We start from the raw sequence: 18,791 nt of genomic DNA, 5'->3' as shown, positions 1-18,791 counted from the left end.
ATACACTAGCAGATGCAGGCCATCGCTCGCATTTGCCAGTTTCTTGATAATACTTCTGATGGAATTAATATTGAAGTTGTATGACAGGAGCAGTATTTACTGTGATCTCATAATGCATTGGTTCGTAGTTACCACATGAGGGAACCCGTGATTTGTCATGAATAGTTATGTATTCATCTGGATTTTGAAACATACAAGGAATTTTATTATGGACAAAACGTTCTTCAGTTTGTATTCAGTGTGTATTGTTGAATATTGAATTGAATATAGAGTTTAGGCCAAAGGCCAAGCATTGGGACCTATGGGGTCATTCAGTGCTGGAATGGAAATTGACAGTAAAACAATACCCAAAATAAGTCATTACATTTGCAGCCTTCAAAAATTGGTACAGATTGAAAAACTTGATATAAATTCTATCATCCAACAGAGAGATGAATGAAATAGAATGATTAAAAGCTTAGCTCAGATTTTTCTTTTAATTAGAATATTACGTTGCTGTAATGATATTATGGCTCATTTTCGGAAATGTAGCTTGGTCCTATTTGAACACAACTGGGCGCAGGCAAATGTGAAGTTACCATTACAGTAAACCCCCCGTATTCGCGTTCTCATGATTCGCGGACTCGCCATTCGCGGGTTACTCTGTAGAACATACTGTATCTAGCCATATTCGCGGAAAATTCGCCCATTCGGGGTATTTTTCACAGAGAAATATTCACTAATTACTGTATTTTCATATAATTTTCATGACTAAATGCACTTTTTGTGATAAAACTATTAAAATACTCAGGTATATGCATTTTTACATGGGTTTTCTGTGTTTAAACTATCAAAATGGGCAGTTCTAAGTGTTTTCAGAGGGGTTTTAAGCATTTGCGGATTTTAGCTATTTGCGGGGGGTGTGGGACGCATTCCCCACGAATACGGGGGGCTCACTGTATATAGCTTTTAATGTGGCACTAGAATCTTATTGTTTTACTTCAGCATGATAGTTAATCTGCATCTTTCTTTCTTTCTTTCAGTCTTCAACTACAGGTGGAAATCAAGCCTGCATGGAGACAAGTTTTAGAAAAAAATGTGATGAACAAATGAGTGCGAGGGAATGGAAGACAAAACTGATACATCTGAATTCTGGAGACGTCAGCAGAAAGCAGGAATGAGTTTGCTTCTTGCCTAAATGTCTGGAGATCGGAAGATTCCACAGCCGTGCACCAGGTAAAGCATTCCACATTTTCGTTGTAACCATGATGAAATGCCAGGCAAATTGAGTAGTATTAAATTTTATACGCAAGAGGCAAACTGATTGCAGCAGCAGCCTGCCTGCCTATTGGTGTAGCCAAAAACAGATAGGTCAGGAAAGGAGGAAGGCTTTGTCACTGGGAATTTAAAGGAAAATATATATATGAATACGGTACTGTATATACTACTGTACAGATGTTTGCCCGTCTGTTGTTAGGCGCCACTGTCCGTAACCCAAAATGGCATCCTGTACATTTAAGTGTTCAGCCTCTGTATATAGAGTCGTCTCTGGTTGCATCGTAAACCAGCCCCGCCTAACGTAACCTAGGCTGGTCCTTGCATGGTTGGGGCCAGGGGTTGGGGCTTTGCCCTTCTGGTACACCCCCCCCCCCACTGATCTAACCTAGGTCACCAGACCCTTATTTAGCCAGTGCGTGCTGTCTGTTTAAAAATGCTTCATAAACCAACCAAAGTCAGAATCAGAACTTGCAGAAGTAGGCTGTCATGGGGATGTTAGTCTTCATCGTCGTATTGCATATCACTCTTGAATATTGCCAACCCGGAAGCCTTGGTTTCTCACTGTGGTCCCCATGTTTGTGTGGTACAGGCAGTCCCCGGTTATTGGTGGGAGCTCTGTTCCTGACAGCATGACGATAACCGAAAATCGCTGATAACCGGAAATTGATGAATATGGGCGCTGATAAGCTGATTTCGTCACCGATAAGCGTGGATCAGGGCCTGTTAGGTGGGTATTGGCGCCGATCTTTGGTTATCGGCTCTGGTAGGCCTAAGCGGATACTGGTGCATATCGGTGCCGAAAATCTAGTTATCGTTGCTGAAAATACAGTTATTGTTGTCGCAGCCCTTTGTTGGTCGAGTCGGTTGAGCTTCAGACTGTCATTCGATGGGCCGGAGTTCAATTCCCGCGGTCGGCTAATGAAGAGTTAGAGGAATTTATTTCTGGTGATAGAAATTCATTTCTCGCTATAATGTGGTTCGGATTCCACAATAAGCTGTAGGTCCCGTTGCCAAGTAACCAATTGGTTCTTAGCCACGTAAAATAAGTCTAATCCTTCGGGCCAGCCCTAGGAGAGCTGTTAATCAGCTCAGTGGTCTGGTAAAACTAAGGTATACTTAACTTATTGTTGTCGCCAGACAAGCGCCATAAAACTGGGTCGGTGATAACCGGGGACTCTGTATAAGGGGTTCCAGTAATCTTTAAACTAATCCATTACTAAAGTGAACTTCAGAAACTTTCAAAACATGCTAAAAAATTAAAATCATCTCACATATTCCAAGGAACAAGAGTTAATGTCCGCACCAAAGGGACCATGACTAAGAATTGAAACTCATGTTTTCAAGCAATGTTTGATTGTCAAAATGCCACTAATTGGTGAAACTTGAAACAAGGAACCAGTCGGGTTCCATCATCATCATCATCCTCATACCTGCATCGATGGATGAAAATAAGAAAAAACATTCTGAATACAATTCTTATCCACAATGCATTTGGACAAAAAAATCTGATTGGGAGTCCCACTTGCATGAATGTCGAAACATAAACAAGGAACTTAGAAAAGTCTGAGTGGTTGGAAAAGCCTAACTGGGTAACAGTATTCATTGATAAATGTCTCAGGAACAGTAAATTTCTCATAGATTTTAGTCTGATTTTGGCATAGCAAGAAAGCTAAAGAACAAAGAAAGCTTCAATATCAAGAACTGGTATGAAAGTAAAAGCAAAAAAAATTGTAGGTAAATTTAGGGAGTAAAAGTAGAATGGGTAACAGTGTTGAATTATAGTTGAATTATTGGGTAAAAGTGCAGAAGGAGTTTTGCACAATCAAAGACTTATTTGTGCATATGCAGAACAAACCTGGGTCTTAATGTAAGGATAAATTTTTAGCGCTAGCTGGAAACTGGTGAAAAATATACAAAATTGTAGTACAAGGATTTAATGGCGACGGGGTTCGGCCGATGAGGATGAGAGAAGAGGCATCAGCCGACCTTCTTTCACCCATGGTGCTGTGACACATCCAGTTTTCTTCCTTACCGCTTTGCTGGTAGGATGTTCTGCTGCCCAAGAGGAATGTAGTGGCTGACAGGATAAGTCGTCAGCTTCAGGTTTAGGGACGGAGTGGTCTATACATCAGGAGATAGCGGACAGGCTCTTCCCTCTGTGGGGAAGGCCAATGATAGACCTGTTTGCAACAAGGTTCAACAGGAAGCTAGAGCCCTATTGTTCGTTGGTTCCAGATTCCTGCGCTGTGACGGAGGACGCCCTGCAACATCCCTGGACAATCTGAAGGTATATGCCTTTCTTCCATTTTGCCTGATCCGTCAAGTCTTGAACAGGGTAGTGATTTCCAAGAATCTCAGGGTGACCCTAGTAGCTCCCTTTTGGCCTCATGCAGAGTGGTTCCCCAATTTGCTAGCCCTGCTGTCAGTGGCCCTGTGAGAAATTCCCCGTCGCACAACCACCTCTGCCAACCTCACGTCGAGAGATATCACCAATCAGTAGGATCCCCGTCTCTTCACAGTTGGAGACTATCCAGTATCTCCTGCAAGTGAGAGGCAGTCTTTTTTCCTTATTTTTCTTCGTGGGAGAAATGCCCTTCTGTGTCTGCCATCAAAGGTTACAGAGCTGCTTTGGGTTTAGTCCTGCGTTTCAGAGATGTAAACCTGTCTCCCTCATGGGAAATCTCAGTGCTACTCAAAAGTTTTCCGCAGTCCTGTTCCCCTAGAGAGCTTAAACCACCTAGTTGGGACCTGACGCCGGCACTAAGCAGTCTCACTCGTCCTCCATATGAGCCTTTATGATGACCATCAGACAGAAACTTTACCCTCAAGAGGGTCTTCTAACTGTCCTTGGCTTCATCAAAGAGTGTGGGTAAACTTCATGGTCTCTCTTTTAATGTTAAACACATGAGGGGTTGGGGGGTCCGTAGCATTTGAATTTGTTCCGGAATTTGTAGCTAAGACTCAAAATCCCTCAGTTCATAATGACAGGTTTGATTCCTTTTCAATCCCCTCTCAAGGAGATTTTGTTAATAGCAATCAAGACGAATTGTTATTATGGCCTGTCAGAGCAGTGCGTAGCTACCTAAAAAGGATTCGTCACCTCGGACCGGGGTGTCAAAGAGTTTTTGTTAGCACAGGTCAGAACAAGAAAGAAGTTTCCCAGAATACCATCTCCTTTTGGCTCTTTGAGGTCATCAGGCATGCTTATAGTCTTCTATCTGCGGGACGTTGCCCACAGGTCCTTGGACACATTTTCCTGGGCCTGATGGTGGCTGCTCAACAAGTTGTGTAGCTCATCCAGGGGTTTAAGCAAATCCAATCACGTTTTGATAAGACGTTTTACAAAAAACTTGACTGGAGTAAGGCCAGGTGTTGCATGTGGTGTATACGTAATGCGATATTGCATTAAAAACTGACAAAGCTTTCATTTGAAATTCTCCTTCCCTTTTGCCTTTTTAAGATTTTGTTTAAAAATTTGCACTGCCCTCTCAGCTTCTCTGTTAGTTGATGGTTTATATTGTGCAGGAACAAAATGACATATCCCATTAGCCTTGGTAAAAATGAAAAACTGTTGAAGTGAAGGCAGTTCCGTTATCTGAAACTATTACATCAGGAATGCCATGGGAAGCAAACATTTCTCTTCAAATACTAATTTTGTTTGAACTACTCGTAGAACTAATGACCTCTGCTTCCATCCACTTTGAAATAGGCATCAATGATTAGATAAAAATTTCCCAAAACTGGACCTGCAAAATCCAGATGAATTTTTTGCCAAGGGCCACAAGGCCACTTCCATTGATGAAGAGGAGCTGGACTAGGTTTATTTCTAACACTTTGACGAACTGTGCAACCCAGCGCCAAGCTCTCAATGTCTTTCTCTATTCCAGGCCATCATACATGCAATCGAGTCAAGTATTTTGTTTCCATACCTTGATGCCCAGAATGTACTTCTCTTAAAATTGCCTTACAGTATGCCAAGAGCACACTATCTTTGGCCCCACAGTACACATCCAACTTCAGCTGTTAATTCCAGTTCTTTACTCCTGAATAGCTTCAGCACTTCTGTAATGAATCAAAGCCAACCAGACATAACATATTCATAAACCTTGGATAAAACAGGGTCGGTTCTCATTGCAGAGCGTATATCTTGAGAGCTGACAAGGATTTATCTAGTTACTCGATACTGAATATTGAAGACTCATCCCTGACATCCAGCTTCTCAGAGTTATTGCAGAGTTTAGATAAAGTGTCTGCATTTGCTATCTTTTGTGATACCCGAAACCCCAGCTCATAATGTACACTGATAAAAAATGGCATACCGTTGCAGTCTAGGGGCTGCTAGAGTTGGGAGCCCAACCTAAGGACTCGGTATCGTCAAAAAAGGCCAGTGATCAGTAACCAAGGTAAATTTCCTCCCTTCTAAAAACTGATGAAAATAATTTGACACCATAAACAAAAGAAAGGGTTCTCTATTTGAGAACAATTCTTCTGAAGCACTGAGAGAATGTGTTGCCTAAGGTGTGGGACGCTCCTCCCCATTAGGAGATGCGTGTGATAATGTGGGTCTTGTGCCTGCAGGATGAAGTATCGCATTCTAATTTTACAGGGGCTTTTACATCATAATGAGCTAACATGGGGGCATCAGCTAAAAGTGCCCTAAGATTTTGAAAAGAATGGTCACACATTGCAGTCCACAACCTCATCTTATTAGCTCCAAGCAGCTTATTTAAGGGACTTGCTATAGTCGAAAGGTTCTTCACAAACTGACCATAATAATTTATTAATCCTAAAAAAGACTTGAGCTCTTTTACATTTTTAGATTGTTTCAGATTTACGATTTTAGTAACCTTATGTTTTTAATCCATCCCTGCTCACGATATATCCTAAATAACCAACACTCTCCTTCAAAAACGAACACTTGTCTTTTTTTTTCAGTCTTAAGCCCCTTCCCTTCAATCTATTTAGTACCATTTTTTGAGGATAGGAGGAACCAAAGTGAGCACTGATGACTCAATGACTCCTCCACATACTTTTCCCCTACCTGAAACTTGTTCTGAACACTTATGTAGATTAGTCAGTCGATCCTGACATGCCAAGGTTGGTACTGTAGGTATAGACTTGAGTGGGAGACTCTTCATCCTCTCTCCCTAGATCTTTGGTCAAATTGTTCCCTCTGAAGTATATACTAGTAAATAATAGATTTATGAGGGTTCTCTCTAAGTGGCAGGAGGGTGTCTTGGGCACCCTTACTGCTGAGATGAATCAAATGGTAATGCAGACGTCAAAAGCTGGAAGACTTGTAGCTTTCATGAAGTTGATACAGAAGAGTCAAAAGCTGGGGGACTTTTAGCTTTCATAGGAGTTGAAGCTGGGGGACTTTTAGCTTTCATAGGAGTTGATTGAGAATAGGGAGATACTAGCCCATTTGCTCACCAGTTACCAATACCTGTCAAAGAAAAGGAAATTTATTTCACTCTGTATACGTTGACATTTCTATCCCCATCTCTGTGTGAAGCCGGTGAACTGGATTTTGGTGTGTCAGTGAGGTCTATAAGCAGTTATTTCCAAGATCCCTCTTTCTCTTGGATACCATGGCAGGAGATACTGTGCTTGATTCATTTTTTTTTTTTTTTTGCCGTAGAGGCAAAAGGAATTATGTTTCTTGCTCTCAAGACTGGAGGTCTTCTTCTTCCCCATCATGGTGTCAGTGTTTGCCCATTTTGGAGACCTTAGGAGAAAGCAAAAGCACCTTGAATCCTTGGTCATATCTATATATTGTGGGGTCTTGTCTCTATGGACACTGTTGTGATGTGCGAGCATAGGATCAGCTCCTAGGGCAGTAAGGGCCCTTGCTTCTTTTGGCAGGCCTTCCTAGCATCAGTCAACCTGAAGGAGGTGATGATTGATCCTTCGTCAAGGAAATAACGTAGCATGCTATCTTCTATGTCAGCCATTAAAGGGCTTTAGATCAGCTCTCCCAGATTTAAGTTCAGAGGGAATAGTTTGGTTCAAGTGTTTTGCAACATTAGAACTCTGAAAGGAGGGCTTCGGCAAGATCTTTGGAGTCACCGTGTAGGCTTTATCAATGAGTCCTTAAATACCTTAAACTTAAAAGACAGCCTTCTATTTGGCTTTAACTTTTGCTCAGCTTAAGTAAGCTCCAGGCCTCACACTATTGTCTTACATACCAAACAACTAGTAAAGTCTTGGTATATCTTCTGTACTGGACCAAGTTTCATGGTTAAAGTACCAATAACTTCTCACTATTCCAAGCATCATGTAATTTCTTATACCTATGCTACATGTACAGGTACCTGGTATGGAAAAGTCATGTCCTGTCATGACTGCAAGGTGTTAGGCTGAAAAAATTTTCAAGTTTAGTTAGTGGGTTCTCAGTTAATTTTTATGATTTGGTGCAAACTAAAAATAAATTAGGAACACCATCTGCATGCTGTTTGAGGGAAGTAATCCATCAGCATCTGAATTTCAAACACCCAGATTATTGGTTAGGGACCGTAAGGTCAAGACCATTGCCACTTCACTTGCTTTAAAGTTGACATAGTTGTGAATTCAGTAAATACAGCTATCTGGAGATCACCCATTGACATTTGTAAAGGTTTGTTTGAAGGATATAGATATTTGAATTTATATGAAGTTGACCCTGTGGGGACAGGAAGTAGTCTTGTCTTGACCTGAAAGTAGGTGGGGAGACATTCATCACCTTCATTCTCATAAAATATGCCTTGAGCTCCAGGTTATACAGATACAGTATTAGTTTTCACTTCTCATTTCTCTGTTGCATACTTCCATCTTTTGAACATTGCTAAGACTGTAACCCTTTGGTCTGTTGTTAATGTCAGGGCATCTATTTCTACACTCATAGTGATGAACAACAACAAGCTATTTGCTGGTCCATGGTGGACACCAGCACTTATCTCAAATTCTTTTAAAATAGTTCTTATGTCATGATTTAGTATCATCCCTCTCATATCCCTTGTCTTTGTAATACCCATCTGTAGTATACCATTTCAAGATCTAAAACTATATGGTATACTGCCATTCCTTTTTGCTTGGTACTGCTGTAGTCCCACATTTGATAAAGAATTTTGCCCCTGTGTTCAGTTTCTCAGTACAAATCCAGAGCATTTTTCTCTGACTCGGCGGAACTTTTTTCAGTACCCATTTTTATGCATTTGTGTATATTTAAGATCAGGAATTTTAATTGTTAACATTTTTGAATGGTTGTAATCATTGCAATTTTCACAAATAATGAATTATGTATTTTTATAGTACACCTAATATGTTACACATCTGTCACTGAGCTGGCCTACACGTGGTAGAGGTTAATTAAAAGTATTTTTTTTTTGTCCTTTGTATTTTCTACAAATATGTGCAAACACACGGTGAAGTATCTACATAGATTCAATATTTCAACTGTAATAAGTTTAAAAATTATGACAATTCAAAATATATTTGTAGGAACATCACATTTCTCAACATGTAGATCTTTTAAAATAATAAATAGCTTAGGTTGCAACAACTGGGTAATGATTTGTTTTGACCATCTTTTAAGAAGTATTTCCATCACAGCTGTTATTTCTCGTAGATAGCAATTTAAACTTCAATATGCAATGAAGCACTCTTGAATTAATTTTCTGTTTTTGCAAGTATAACATTGATTTCACCAGGCAACAACAAGATACAGTTTTAAAACCAAATAACAATTCTGTGATGCCAGCACTTCAAAAAATGTCGAATTGAAGGTTGTGGAATGTGGATTGGTATTCCTGATAATGGAATGAATAAAACTCACATAACATATTTGAAGAATCAGTTATAATACTAGCTTTAAATAACCTGGTGAGTTTGCACAGACCTACAACTTGGCACGTCTTGTAAAAATTAGATATGCTAGGCTCTCTATTTCTATCATACATTATGTACATAGACACTCTTGGAAGACAAGTGGGCCCCCTTTCATTTATGTACACATATATAAATGTATATACCACACAATATATTTACAAACATATAAACACATGCCCCTATTTGTATGTACAGAGTGATATTGTAGAAATACAACGTTAGTTTGTATACATATACATGTTTTGTTTGCATGTATGGGTTTGTGAAACACCTCAGTGTACAGCACTTCACTTTCTTATAAAAATATACACTTGTTTACTGCATATGTATAAGTATAGACCAAAATGTATGTTTGCATACATGTAGTTATTGTATGCACACACATCTACAGTATTATACAGACACACACACATCTTCGCGTATATGAATGTATATATACAGTATATGTATATACATTTTTTTTTTTATCTAAATTTAAGCAAATTTGTGTATATATACTCCATACATTTTATAGTGTCTGCATGCATATATATGTACTGTACATATATTCAGTTTCATATAGTATATACATGTAAATATTTTATTTCCACACAACTTGTGGACTGAAGTGCCAGTGTCATTTAAAGTTATCCCATTGCAGTTCGGTTATTGCATACGCAGAGTGGTATGCCGTTACATTAATGATGAGCGATAAAATAGTCATTGCATACTAAAAATCGCACTTCAACATTAAAAATTTCCCTTAGTCTGACCTCTGGACAAAATGGCAAAAATGAACCAAGTTTGAAAGTCAAAGCAAGTAACAGGAGCTTACAGTTATACTTCAAGCGAGCCCCAAAAAATTATTAGAACAGTGGCAACATTGTTGTGGACTGTCATGTTCTCCAAACATGTGTCTTGCAAGAAAAAAATTTCTTTTCAAAAATTTCTCTGGCCACAAAACATGGGAATGTAGTTGTAATTTAGACTAAATTGTATTTTTTTAAGGAAAGGTCAAGGTAAACATTTAGTTATCAAGACCATAATAAACTTCAAGGAAAAATCTTAGTACATAACAGAATAGACAGAGAAAACTAAGTTCATCAAAAGCACATTACAGAATGGACAAAGAAAACAAAAGTTCATCAATACTGTACACAAATGAAGGATACGTAACAAGGAGCGACGATACATTCAACCCCTCCCGTTAACTGAAAACATTTCAGGGTGAGTGTACTTGTAAGAATAGTTGAATTTAAACTGAATATTTTTTTTACTGCAAATTTAATGTCCATCTTCACATTTCCTCTTGACAAACATATTACTGACATACTTAAAATGAGGAACTTTCAGTCTATAACAATAGTGCAATGATGGCTAAATATGGATCAAGGTATCTCGAGACAAATACCCCTTTTCCTAAGCTAACTAAAACATTTTGATTTGATGATTAGTTCACGTGACAGTTACAACAAATTATACTTGGTATTTCATTTGTATCAAATAGCATTAACTGTGTCCCCACATTGTCCATGAATGTAGTTATTATATATAACTTACAAACTACAAACTTAATATAAATATGGATGGAATATCATGACTCTCACATTAAAAATTATTTCTGGTTAACAAGCACTTCACACTGATGACCTCCCACTCTTACTTGAAACTCTCAATGATGGATAACTTCATGGACAAACAATTACGTGATGGTTACACTTTGGGTAACAAGTATGTTACATGTAAGAATACCACAAAAATAAAAAAAATTGGTTTAGAGAATTTACCTTGTTAAAACTTTCTCTCGGTAGTGGGATGAAATTTATAGTATGTATTCATGTAACATATACAATTGGGTATTTACAGAATCTGAATAGAAAACACCATTGGTTATTTTGGTTAGTACATAATAATAGTTTTAATATTCTCAAGTGTGAGTAGATAAACCTGTCAACTCCCTCAGTTAATGGCAAAGGCAAGCATCTGTGGTACAGAGTGAACGTTGCTAAGATATTTCAAAAGATGTCAGGTCTCGCAGACTGGATGTCGGTCAAATGTTTTTGAAGGAAACACCGTTAATTTTTGTTCGTGTTCTGTAATTTTTGTTTGCGTTCTGTAATGCATCTGCATTTGCCGGTTGAAAACTGGTCACTTGAGGTAATGCAACCGTGCATTAAGTCAGCAGAAGGTAATACTGAATTATGTTGAAGCCATACAAACTTAATCGGGTATTTTGCTTTTTGTTCAGGTTTCACTGTTTTGCCAAGTTTACCGTTCTCTTATAGATTAAAAAAATTATAGATTAATATGGAGAATGATTTTCTGTGTAGCGTTTTCACATTAGTATTTATTGAATAATGCACGAGGAAACTTTTAAGGATGTTAATTATGGTATTAGTGTTTAAAAAATTAGAAGTTTGTCTAATGACATTTGCACTTTGCATGACGACAAATGAGAACACTTTTTCTTTTTTGTAAGTGACTTCATTGTAAAATTGTATGTAGTCCAGTGAGGAGTAAGTACGTACTGGATATTAATTGATGAAATGAATAATCACAATGAGAAAATTTAATTTTAATACAACACTGTATCTGATAGTATATACTCATACACTTTGAATAAACTGTGAGACTTCAAAAACGGCAGTTAAAACGCAAAACTCTGTGCCAAAGACGAGTTGTCTTGATGATTACCTTGGGGTTTTTATAAGCTGACATTTCTTTCCTGACAACACCGCCTCACATTTCTAGGCCATCACATACAAATATCACTCATGTCAGACATACACAGTCATCAGACAATATGCCTTTCAAACATTCTATATACAGCAGGAACCAAAAAAGAAAAAAAAAAAAGTTTGCGCACTTCTATACAAGGTTATTCCTTTATTCTGAAACTTCAGTTAAATGTGCTTCTGAAGAGATGTGAGTACGTTTAGATCAAGGCATACTCAAGGTAATACAAAACGGCCGTATTCCAGGATCCCCCTTTCCACTTCAGGTTTCTTAGTGTCAACTGTATTTTGGATGTCCTTCCCACAGCCCCTTCGATATGTCTTCTTCTTTTCTTCACATCTCGGATGTTGTTAGTATGTACAAAGTATTTTTATGAATTTTTCATTACAATAAGTGTTTTACTGTACTGTGGTCCATGTTATGCAAGTTTGTACTGCCACTTTTTACAAAGACCTTATTTTTATCCAGTGGTTTATATGTATATATATACACTCATCCATACATACACACATATAAAATTCACGCACAGTATGTATATATATTGGTACAGTACATATACTGACTGTATGTATTTATATATGTGTGCTATGGTTTTGGTACAGGTACTCACTCAATTTTTTTCTCCTTTTTTCACATTAATAGAAGATTAAACGTGAAAACAAAAATATATTTATCACTATATCCGTTTAACACAGCTTTCACCGCATTTCATCACAAAATCTGACCTGTTGTGAATCACCGTGAGTCACAAGATTCAATTCCCGGTTCTCTACTTGGACAGAATCGATGCAGCCACGAAAACCTTGGTAGTAGGCATGAGGCAACCCGTCGGGAACATTGGGCGAGCCTCCAATCCAAAGTTTACCGTTTGTATTCAAGGTAGTAGCACCTTCTTCAGCCACTCCTTTGACTGGCCTTTCGTTATCCACCCTGAGAACGCCCAGACGTTTCCTTCGGTGCGCTACTAGCGTGTGCCACTGACCATCATCTACCCGCACCTGTAAATCAAAGGTATGAAAACATTTACCAACAATATGTGCGCACACATACCAAAATAATAACGGTGCATGTATACATTTTAGTTTTCGTGGCTTGACACTAAACACAGTGATCAAAAAGTAAGGTTTCAGTTTTCTGCTTAGGATATTTGGTTAAAGAGTAAGGTTTCAGTTTTCTACTTAGGATATTTGGTTAAAAAGTAAGGTTTCAGTTTTCTACTTAGGATATTTAGTACAGAGCAGTATTTTACAGTATATGGAAATGGATCACAGCACTCATTAATCCAATTCAATCTGAGTTATGATTCAGTTAAGACTGCTTATGTTTTAAATTAAATTTACCGTTATGTAAGTTCTTATGCCCAGATTGTAAATATTTCTAAGAAATTCATACCATTACATCTCAAGTTTTATAAAAAAATTAAGAAAGAATTGTAAGTACTAATAGTACTGAGAAGCTTTATCCGATACTTGTTACCATCAAGTTCTGAATTACCCTATGAAGATTATGAAATTGACTATAAACTAGTGTTAAAAGAGAAAACATGAAACTGACTATAGCTAGTGTTAAAGAGAAAACATGAAATTGAATAAAACTTAGTGTTCAAGAGAAGAGTAAATATAATATGATGAATCTCCGTTTACAGAAAAATTCTTCCGGGCTGATTCCCTCGAGTTCAAAAAGCTTGTGCAAGCTTCGCATTACATGACTATTTCTCAGTGAACTTTGACAAGTCTTGCACATCATGGCATTGTTTGTTTTAAATGAAGACAGACAAGGATTTTAGGTAAGGAGGTCAATGGTATACTTTCTAGTATTTTTTTTTTTTTATCTCTCATTGGTATCATGTAGCATATATTTTTACCAGGGCTATGCTAGTTTTGACCCTATATTTTAAAAATGACAGATTTGAAATGACCATTTCTTGCAAAAATGACGGATTTTTCCAGTGATTTGTATTTTTCCTAAGATACAAACCTTAGGTCTTTGCATATAGGATTAACTTTCAGCAAGCTGGAAATCTGGCCGTTAAACTTTGCAAGGAGGATATGGTAACAGTTACCGATTGTAGGGCTGGAAGCACCACCCACCAAGTTGGTATAAATTCAGTTTTACGCAGTTTACCTTTTGGTCCAGGTAGAGAATGAGGGGTAGTAAGAGGTGGGCCCTTTGTGTAAAGACCTCAGGTTTGTATGTTAGGAAAAATACACATTACTTTAGAAATTTGTTATTTGTTCCTACATGAATACAAACCTTCGGTCTTTACATAATACAAGCCCTCTGTCTTTATGTATGGGAGACTTACTTTTGGAGGGAGGGTTCCGAGTAAATCTCTGAACTGCCCTTTGCATATGATCACAATTTGTACCCCTTTTTGGTCAGTATCCTTAAGTTTTGTTTTGATTCATTCTTTCCTTGCAAACATTTTCCTCTCTGTCATGTCCTTTGTGAAATGTGGGTGCTGTCTGGCTGTTTTGGATCACATGGTTTTTATCCTCCAACTTGGCTTTTAGTCTTCCTTCAGCATACTGTCTTCATGAATGCTCATTCTATAATTTTTTCATGTTTGGTTTCCTTCAGGAGCTCCATGCTCACAGCGCCTGATCACCCACTGTTTTGGGTAGACCAACCTACGAATGCTTTGGTGTTAAACTGTGCTACCATTCGGAAGGTGTTATTGGGCTGAACATTTGACAAAGTGGTGAATATACAGTAGGCAGATGAACTCTCATCAATAATTGATGATTTGTACTTCACTTCCCAGAGGTGAATTTTTAGATGAAAGTCAGTTGTGGGGAGAATTATTAAAGTCAACGACACTGGGATGTTGCTGTCCGAGTGCTGTATAATAGTATAAGGGAACTTCCTATAAAGTGATGGGAATGCTCTTAGGGTAAAACACTTTAATGCTCGGAAAACCTCATGTGCTATGCATTGGTGGCGAGATTTCATTGATGCCCAATTGCATGCCAATAGGGGTACTGGGGTACTGCAGTTTACAGGCCTCCTTCTCATCACCTTGACACCAACATAAGAGTAGAAAGCTCTGGAATCTTTTTTTAACATTGTCAGCCCTTGAACCTCTGGCTTATTGATCTCACTTTTATTTTTCATTTGGGTAAGGTAAATGCACTGGCAGACAGCACCCTTGCTTCTCTGGACACCTTTTTAGTATATTTGCATGTGTAGGCTGAGTATTTGTCAGCATTCATGCTTTAGGAGGGCATAGCAAATATGTCTATACATGAAAGTTTTCAGTTCATATAGATACCTCTATCAACTACACCTTCAGTTGGATAGTGCCAAAGAGAAACTGTAAGCTCCCCAACTGAACAGCAACTATTAGAAGTATTAAACAAGAATTTGAAATGGCTTGTATGTCCTACTCCCAATCCCACTGATTGGATTGTCTCTTGACATATCCTCTTCACTATACTGAGCTTTTATTTGATACTTTGAAAAGTATATTTAGTTTACTTACTTTTCTTCAGTTATTTTTTAAATATTTCATGAGGAGTGAAAAATGAAAAACTTCAAATCAATTTGTACTTTTCATAACTAACAAATCTGAGGTCTTAACATAAGGGCATTTCTCTAGCATCTTGCTGGAGTCCGGTTATTAATAGCAACAGGAGATACCCAATAGGGAAGGAGGTGGGCAGAGCCCAGCCTGGCTTCCCCCAACGTATGTTGTGACGTCCCAGTTTGCCTTCATAGCAAGTCGGCGCTGCCTTTCTCTCCAAGAAGCCGGTTTAACTTTTCCTGCCCAATTTACGCCTTGGCTTTCCAGTTTTTCATTCTGTTTTTTGTGTCTTCCTAGAAATACTAAGCCATGCTCTCGTTATCAGACCCACACCACTTGTAGCAGCTGCAGATCTAACGATTGTAGTGTAAGTAATCCCTGTTATGAGTGTCGTGATTGGCCTCCCGAGCAATGGAAGAATGTAGTAAGAGGAGAGATGTATAAGATGAAATCAGTTGCTGCGTCTTGGGAAGGCTTTCCTCCTCCGTTGGCAGCAGATACATCCATTCCTTCTTGTTCTACCTCTTCCTTACCAAAACCTCATCTTGTTGCATCTTCTCAGGAAGATTTTACTCCTCATTCATCTATGGCTTTGCCTTTAGTTGATTTGAGGAGGGGTTCAGGAGATCTTGTTTTTGCTGTTACTAACCCTGTTCTTGTTGGGGGAAAGCTTTCCTCCTTGTAAAGGAGGAGACATATCCCCCTTGTACATCTTTTCAGGCATGGATGCGCGGAAGGTGTGTTGGGCATCTTTAGGCCTACCAAGGGTACCAACTTTTGGTGGCCTTCTTTCCCACTTCATGTCTCCCTGCACCTGTATCTTCTGTCTTGATGGTTTCCAGAGCTACAGATTCTGTGACACCATCCAGAGTTACCCTAGCTGCTCTCCCTGCACCATACACCGTGCCGTCATAGCCTTGTCACTTCCGTTGACTTCATTTCCTGGACCTTCTATATCTGCTGCTCCTGACTCTCATTCAATCTCTCTTTGATAGAGTCAGTGTCTTTCTGAATAAAATACAGCTGTACTGAATAGCTGAAATGGAAGAAGGGACGTCGTAGGTCTCCATCCTCCTCCTCCTCTTCCTCGTTGCCTGTTTGTTCCATCTTGTTCCATCCTTATCAGATGGTGAAAGGAGGAGGACTTCATTGCTCCTCCACGCAAGAAGTTTTGCAAGCTCTCTTCAGATTCTTAGCTCTGCTTGTGCAGCTGATCCCCGTTCATCCAAACATGTTGAACCTGTTGCTGCTTCGCATGTCCATGCATCTATCAAGGCATACAACCACTTCTCTTCTACTTTAGCTGACGAACCAAACTACATCCAGTTCCTGACTCCCGTGTGGCAGCACACATGTCAAGGGAAGTCTCCTCTAAGAACCACAGATCTGTGGATCAGACTTCTCTGCAAGAGGTCTCGGTGATTTTGTCTTCTAGGAACAAGTGTTTTTGCCAAGGCCGTGAAGGAGGATAAGGCTGCCACAGAGAAGTCTTTATTGAGAGAACGCTCTCGGGATGCAGACCATTCTCCTCTTAGATCTTCTAGTCTTTGCTCTTGATCACGAGGCATTGACTGTTCTACATGAAATGGGAGAGCAGATTTGTAAAAGTAACCTATGAATTTCCTTGCTGATTGTAAGGTAAACTGTTTTAACAAAATACATCCTTATAAATTAAGGGACAAATTCAAGACTTGGAGAACAGTTATAAGCTCTTAAACCGTTATACATACCTTTGATCTAATTATAAGCAGTGTTTGTTGTTTTCCTAAGTTGAAGGAAAGTTCTACATAACCACCATTAATAGTTAAGGCCAAGTAATCGCCGATGATTGTGGAACGTTTATTTAACCACACCAATAAACCATCAGAACTTGTTGCTCTGAAGCGAACCTTGAACTGGTTTGTCGTTTGGCCTCGTTTTCTGAAAAAAATTATTTGTCTTAGAAAGTGCTTCTATGTTACTTGGTGTTTGGTAAGGTCTGAAAAGTCAAACAAACAAATTCTACGGTACAGTTGCTTAAATATCACAATTGTGAAATATTTAATAAAGAAGACATCAAATTTTGTCAAGGCAGATAAGCATGCGGTTAGTAGATTAGCTCACCCATCCAACTCCTCCCCCTCAGTTACTCTGTTAATGCTGTTATCTAAGCGTTCTTCCTCAACCAAAGTATCATCTTCCATCATTGTTTCCAAACCACTGTAGTAAACCTGTTCCTCCAAAACGGTCATCATTTCATCATCTTCATATAAAGATAATATTCCTGAACCAGTTTCTTGTTCCCCAGTTTCCTCTCCTAGTCTTCCTACTTCCTCATCAAGTGTTTCTGTCTTGGCTACATCACTTTCTTCCTCATAATCTTCCTCTTCCTCGAGGAAGGCAACATCATCTTCAAGGTCATAGTCAGTTGGGTAGGAAAGATCGAGTTCTGTCCATGGTTCCGGAAAATCATAATCTTCATATTCCTCTGCTGTTAGGTTGTAGTGGGTCAAGTTTCTGGTGTGTAAAGGAATGAATTGGCAAAGGAATATAGGAAGTGGATGATTGTGGAAATTTTGGTAGGCAGAAGGTAAAGGATTATGAATTGTTAGAGATCAGAGGATGGTAAAGGTATTACAGGAAGAATAAAAAAAAAAAAAGGTTAGTTAAAGCATTCTTCAGACTCCTGAGTCATGTATCTATCAATCAAAGAATGAGTCCTGTGTTTGTGAAATGATGATTATCATACAAAGTTTACTGTGAAGATGTTAGTAATGTTAACATGAAGGAAAGTTAGGTGTGTAAACAAGTTAGAGTTCAGGGAATGTTTTCACAGTAAAAAGTAATTTAACAGAACAATTAGCTTCTAAATGCCAAACAGGAAGCAGACTTTTACTTACATTCTGTATACCATGTTAGGGAACTTTAGGAATGTTTTCCCATCAAACTTGACCGGTTTCATCATTTCATTTTCATTTATATCTGTTGAGTAAAATATCATTTTTATGATTTTGAACGTAACTGTAATTTTAATTGTACTACTGATGAAAGTAAAATAATTATTTAATTGCAGGTGATGATTTCCACTTCAGTAGCACAAGCTCAAATTTTACAGCACATATTGGAGATCTGGTTTTTATAGTAAGGAATATTGTATGCAGAAAATGTACTATAATGGTAATGCAGTTTAATAAAAAAAGATACCAGCAACATTAGTGTGTTTTTAACACTACACTCATTTGAATTATGAAATGAAATAACTTTGAAAGATCATAAGTGTACTTACGTTTTTCACAGAATTTGCCAGTGTAAGTTGCTGGACATTTACACAAAAACCGGCTGAGGAAAGGTTGGCACACACCACCATTATGGCATGGGTTTCTTAAGCATGGTGGGCCTCGATATCTGAAAAAAAATTAAAAGTCTGAAATACACTTATCATTAGATAACT

At 38.4% G+C, this 18,791-nt stretch overlaps 1 protein-coding gene and 1 long non-coding RNA gene across 2 annotated transcripts in view; one reads left to right on the top strand and one right to left on the bottom strand.

Moving 5' to 3' along the window:
• The first annotated feature begins 1,077 nt into the window (after positions 1–1,077).
• Positions 1,078–12,849, top strand: LOC136845113 (uncharacterized). The gene is made up of 2 exons (XR_010855078.1): positions 1,078–1,215; positions 12,620–12,849. It is a non-coding gene; the product is annotated as an uncharacterized lncRNA (long non-coding RNA).
• LOC136845112 (agrin-like) overlaps positions 8,909–18,791 on the bottom strand; it is a 694,081-nt gene continuing 684,198 nt past the window's right edge. The window contains 5 exon segments of the mRNA XM_067114940.1: positions 8,909–12,836; positions 17,092–17,281; positions 17,465–17,857; positions 18,241–18,322; positions 18,627–18,745. Coding sequence (XP_066971041.1) covers positions 12,537–12,836; positions 17,092–17,281; positions 17,465–17,857; positions 18,241–18,322; positions 18,627–18,745 — 1,084 coding nt within the window. The 3' untranslated portion in view covers positions 8,909–12,536.

Source organism: Macrobrachium rosenbergii, chromosome 13, assembly GCF_040412425.1.
Source record: "Macrobrachium rosenbergii isolate ZJJX-2024 chromosome 13, ASM4041242v1, whole genome shotgun sequence".
NCBI classification, from domain to species: domain Eukaryota; kingdom Metazoa; phylum Arthropoda; class Malacostraca; order Decapoda; family Palaemonidae; genus Macrobrachium; species Macrobrachium rosenbergii.
Note: the sequence above shows the minus strand (reverse complement) of the source record. Positions and strands in the feature narration are given on the sequence as shown.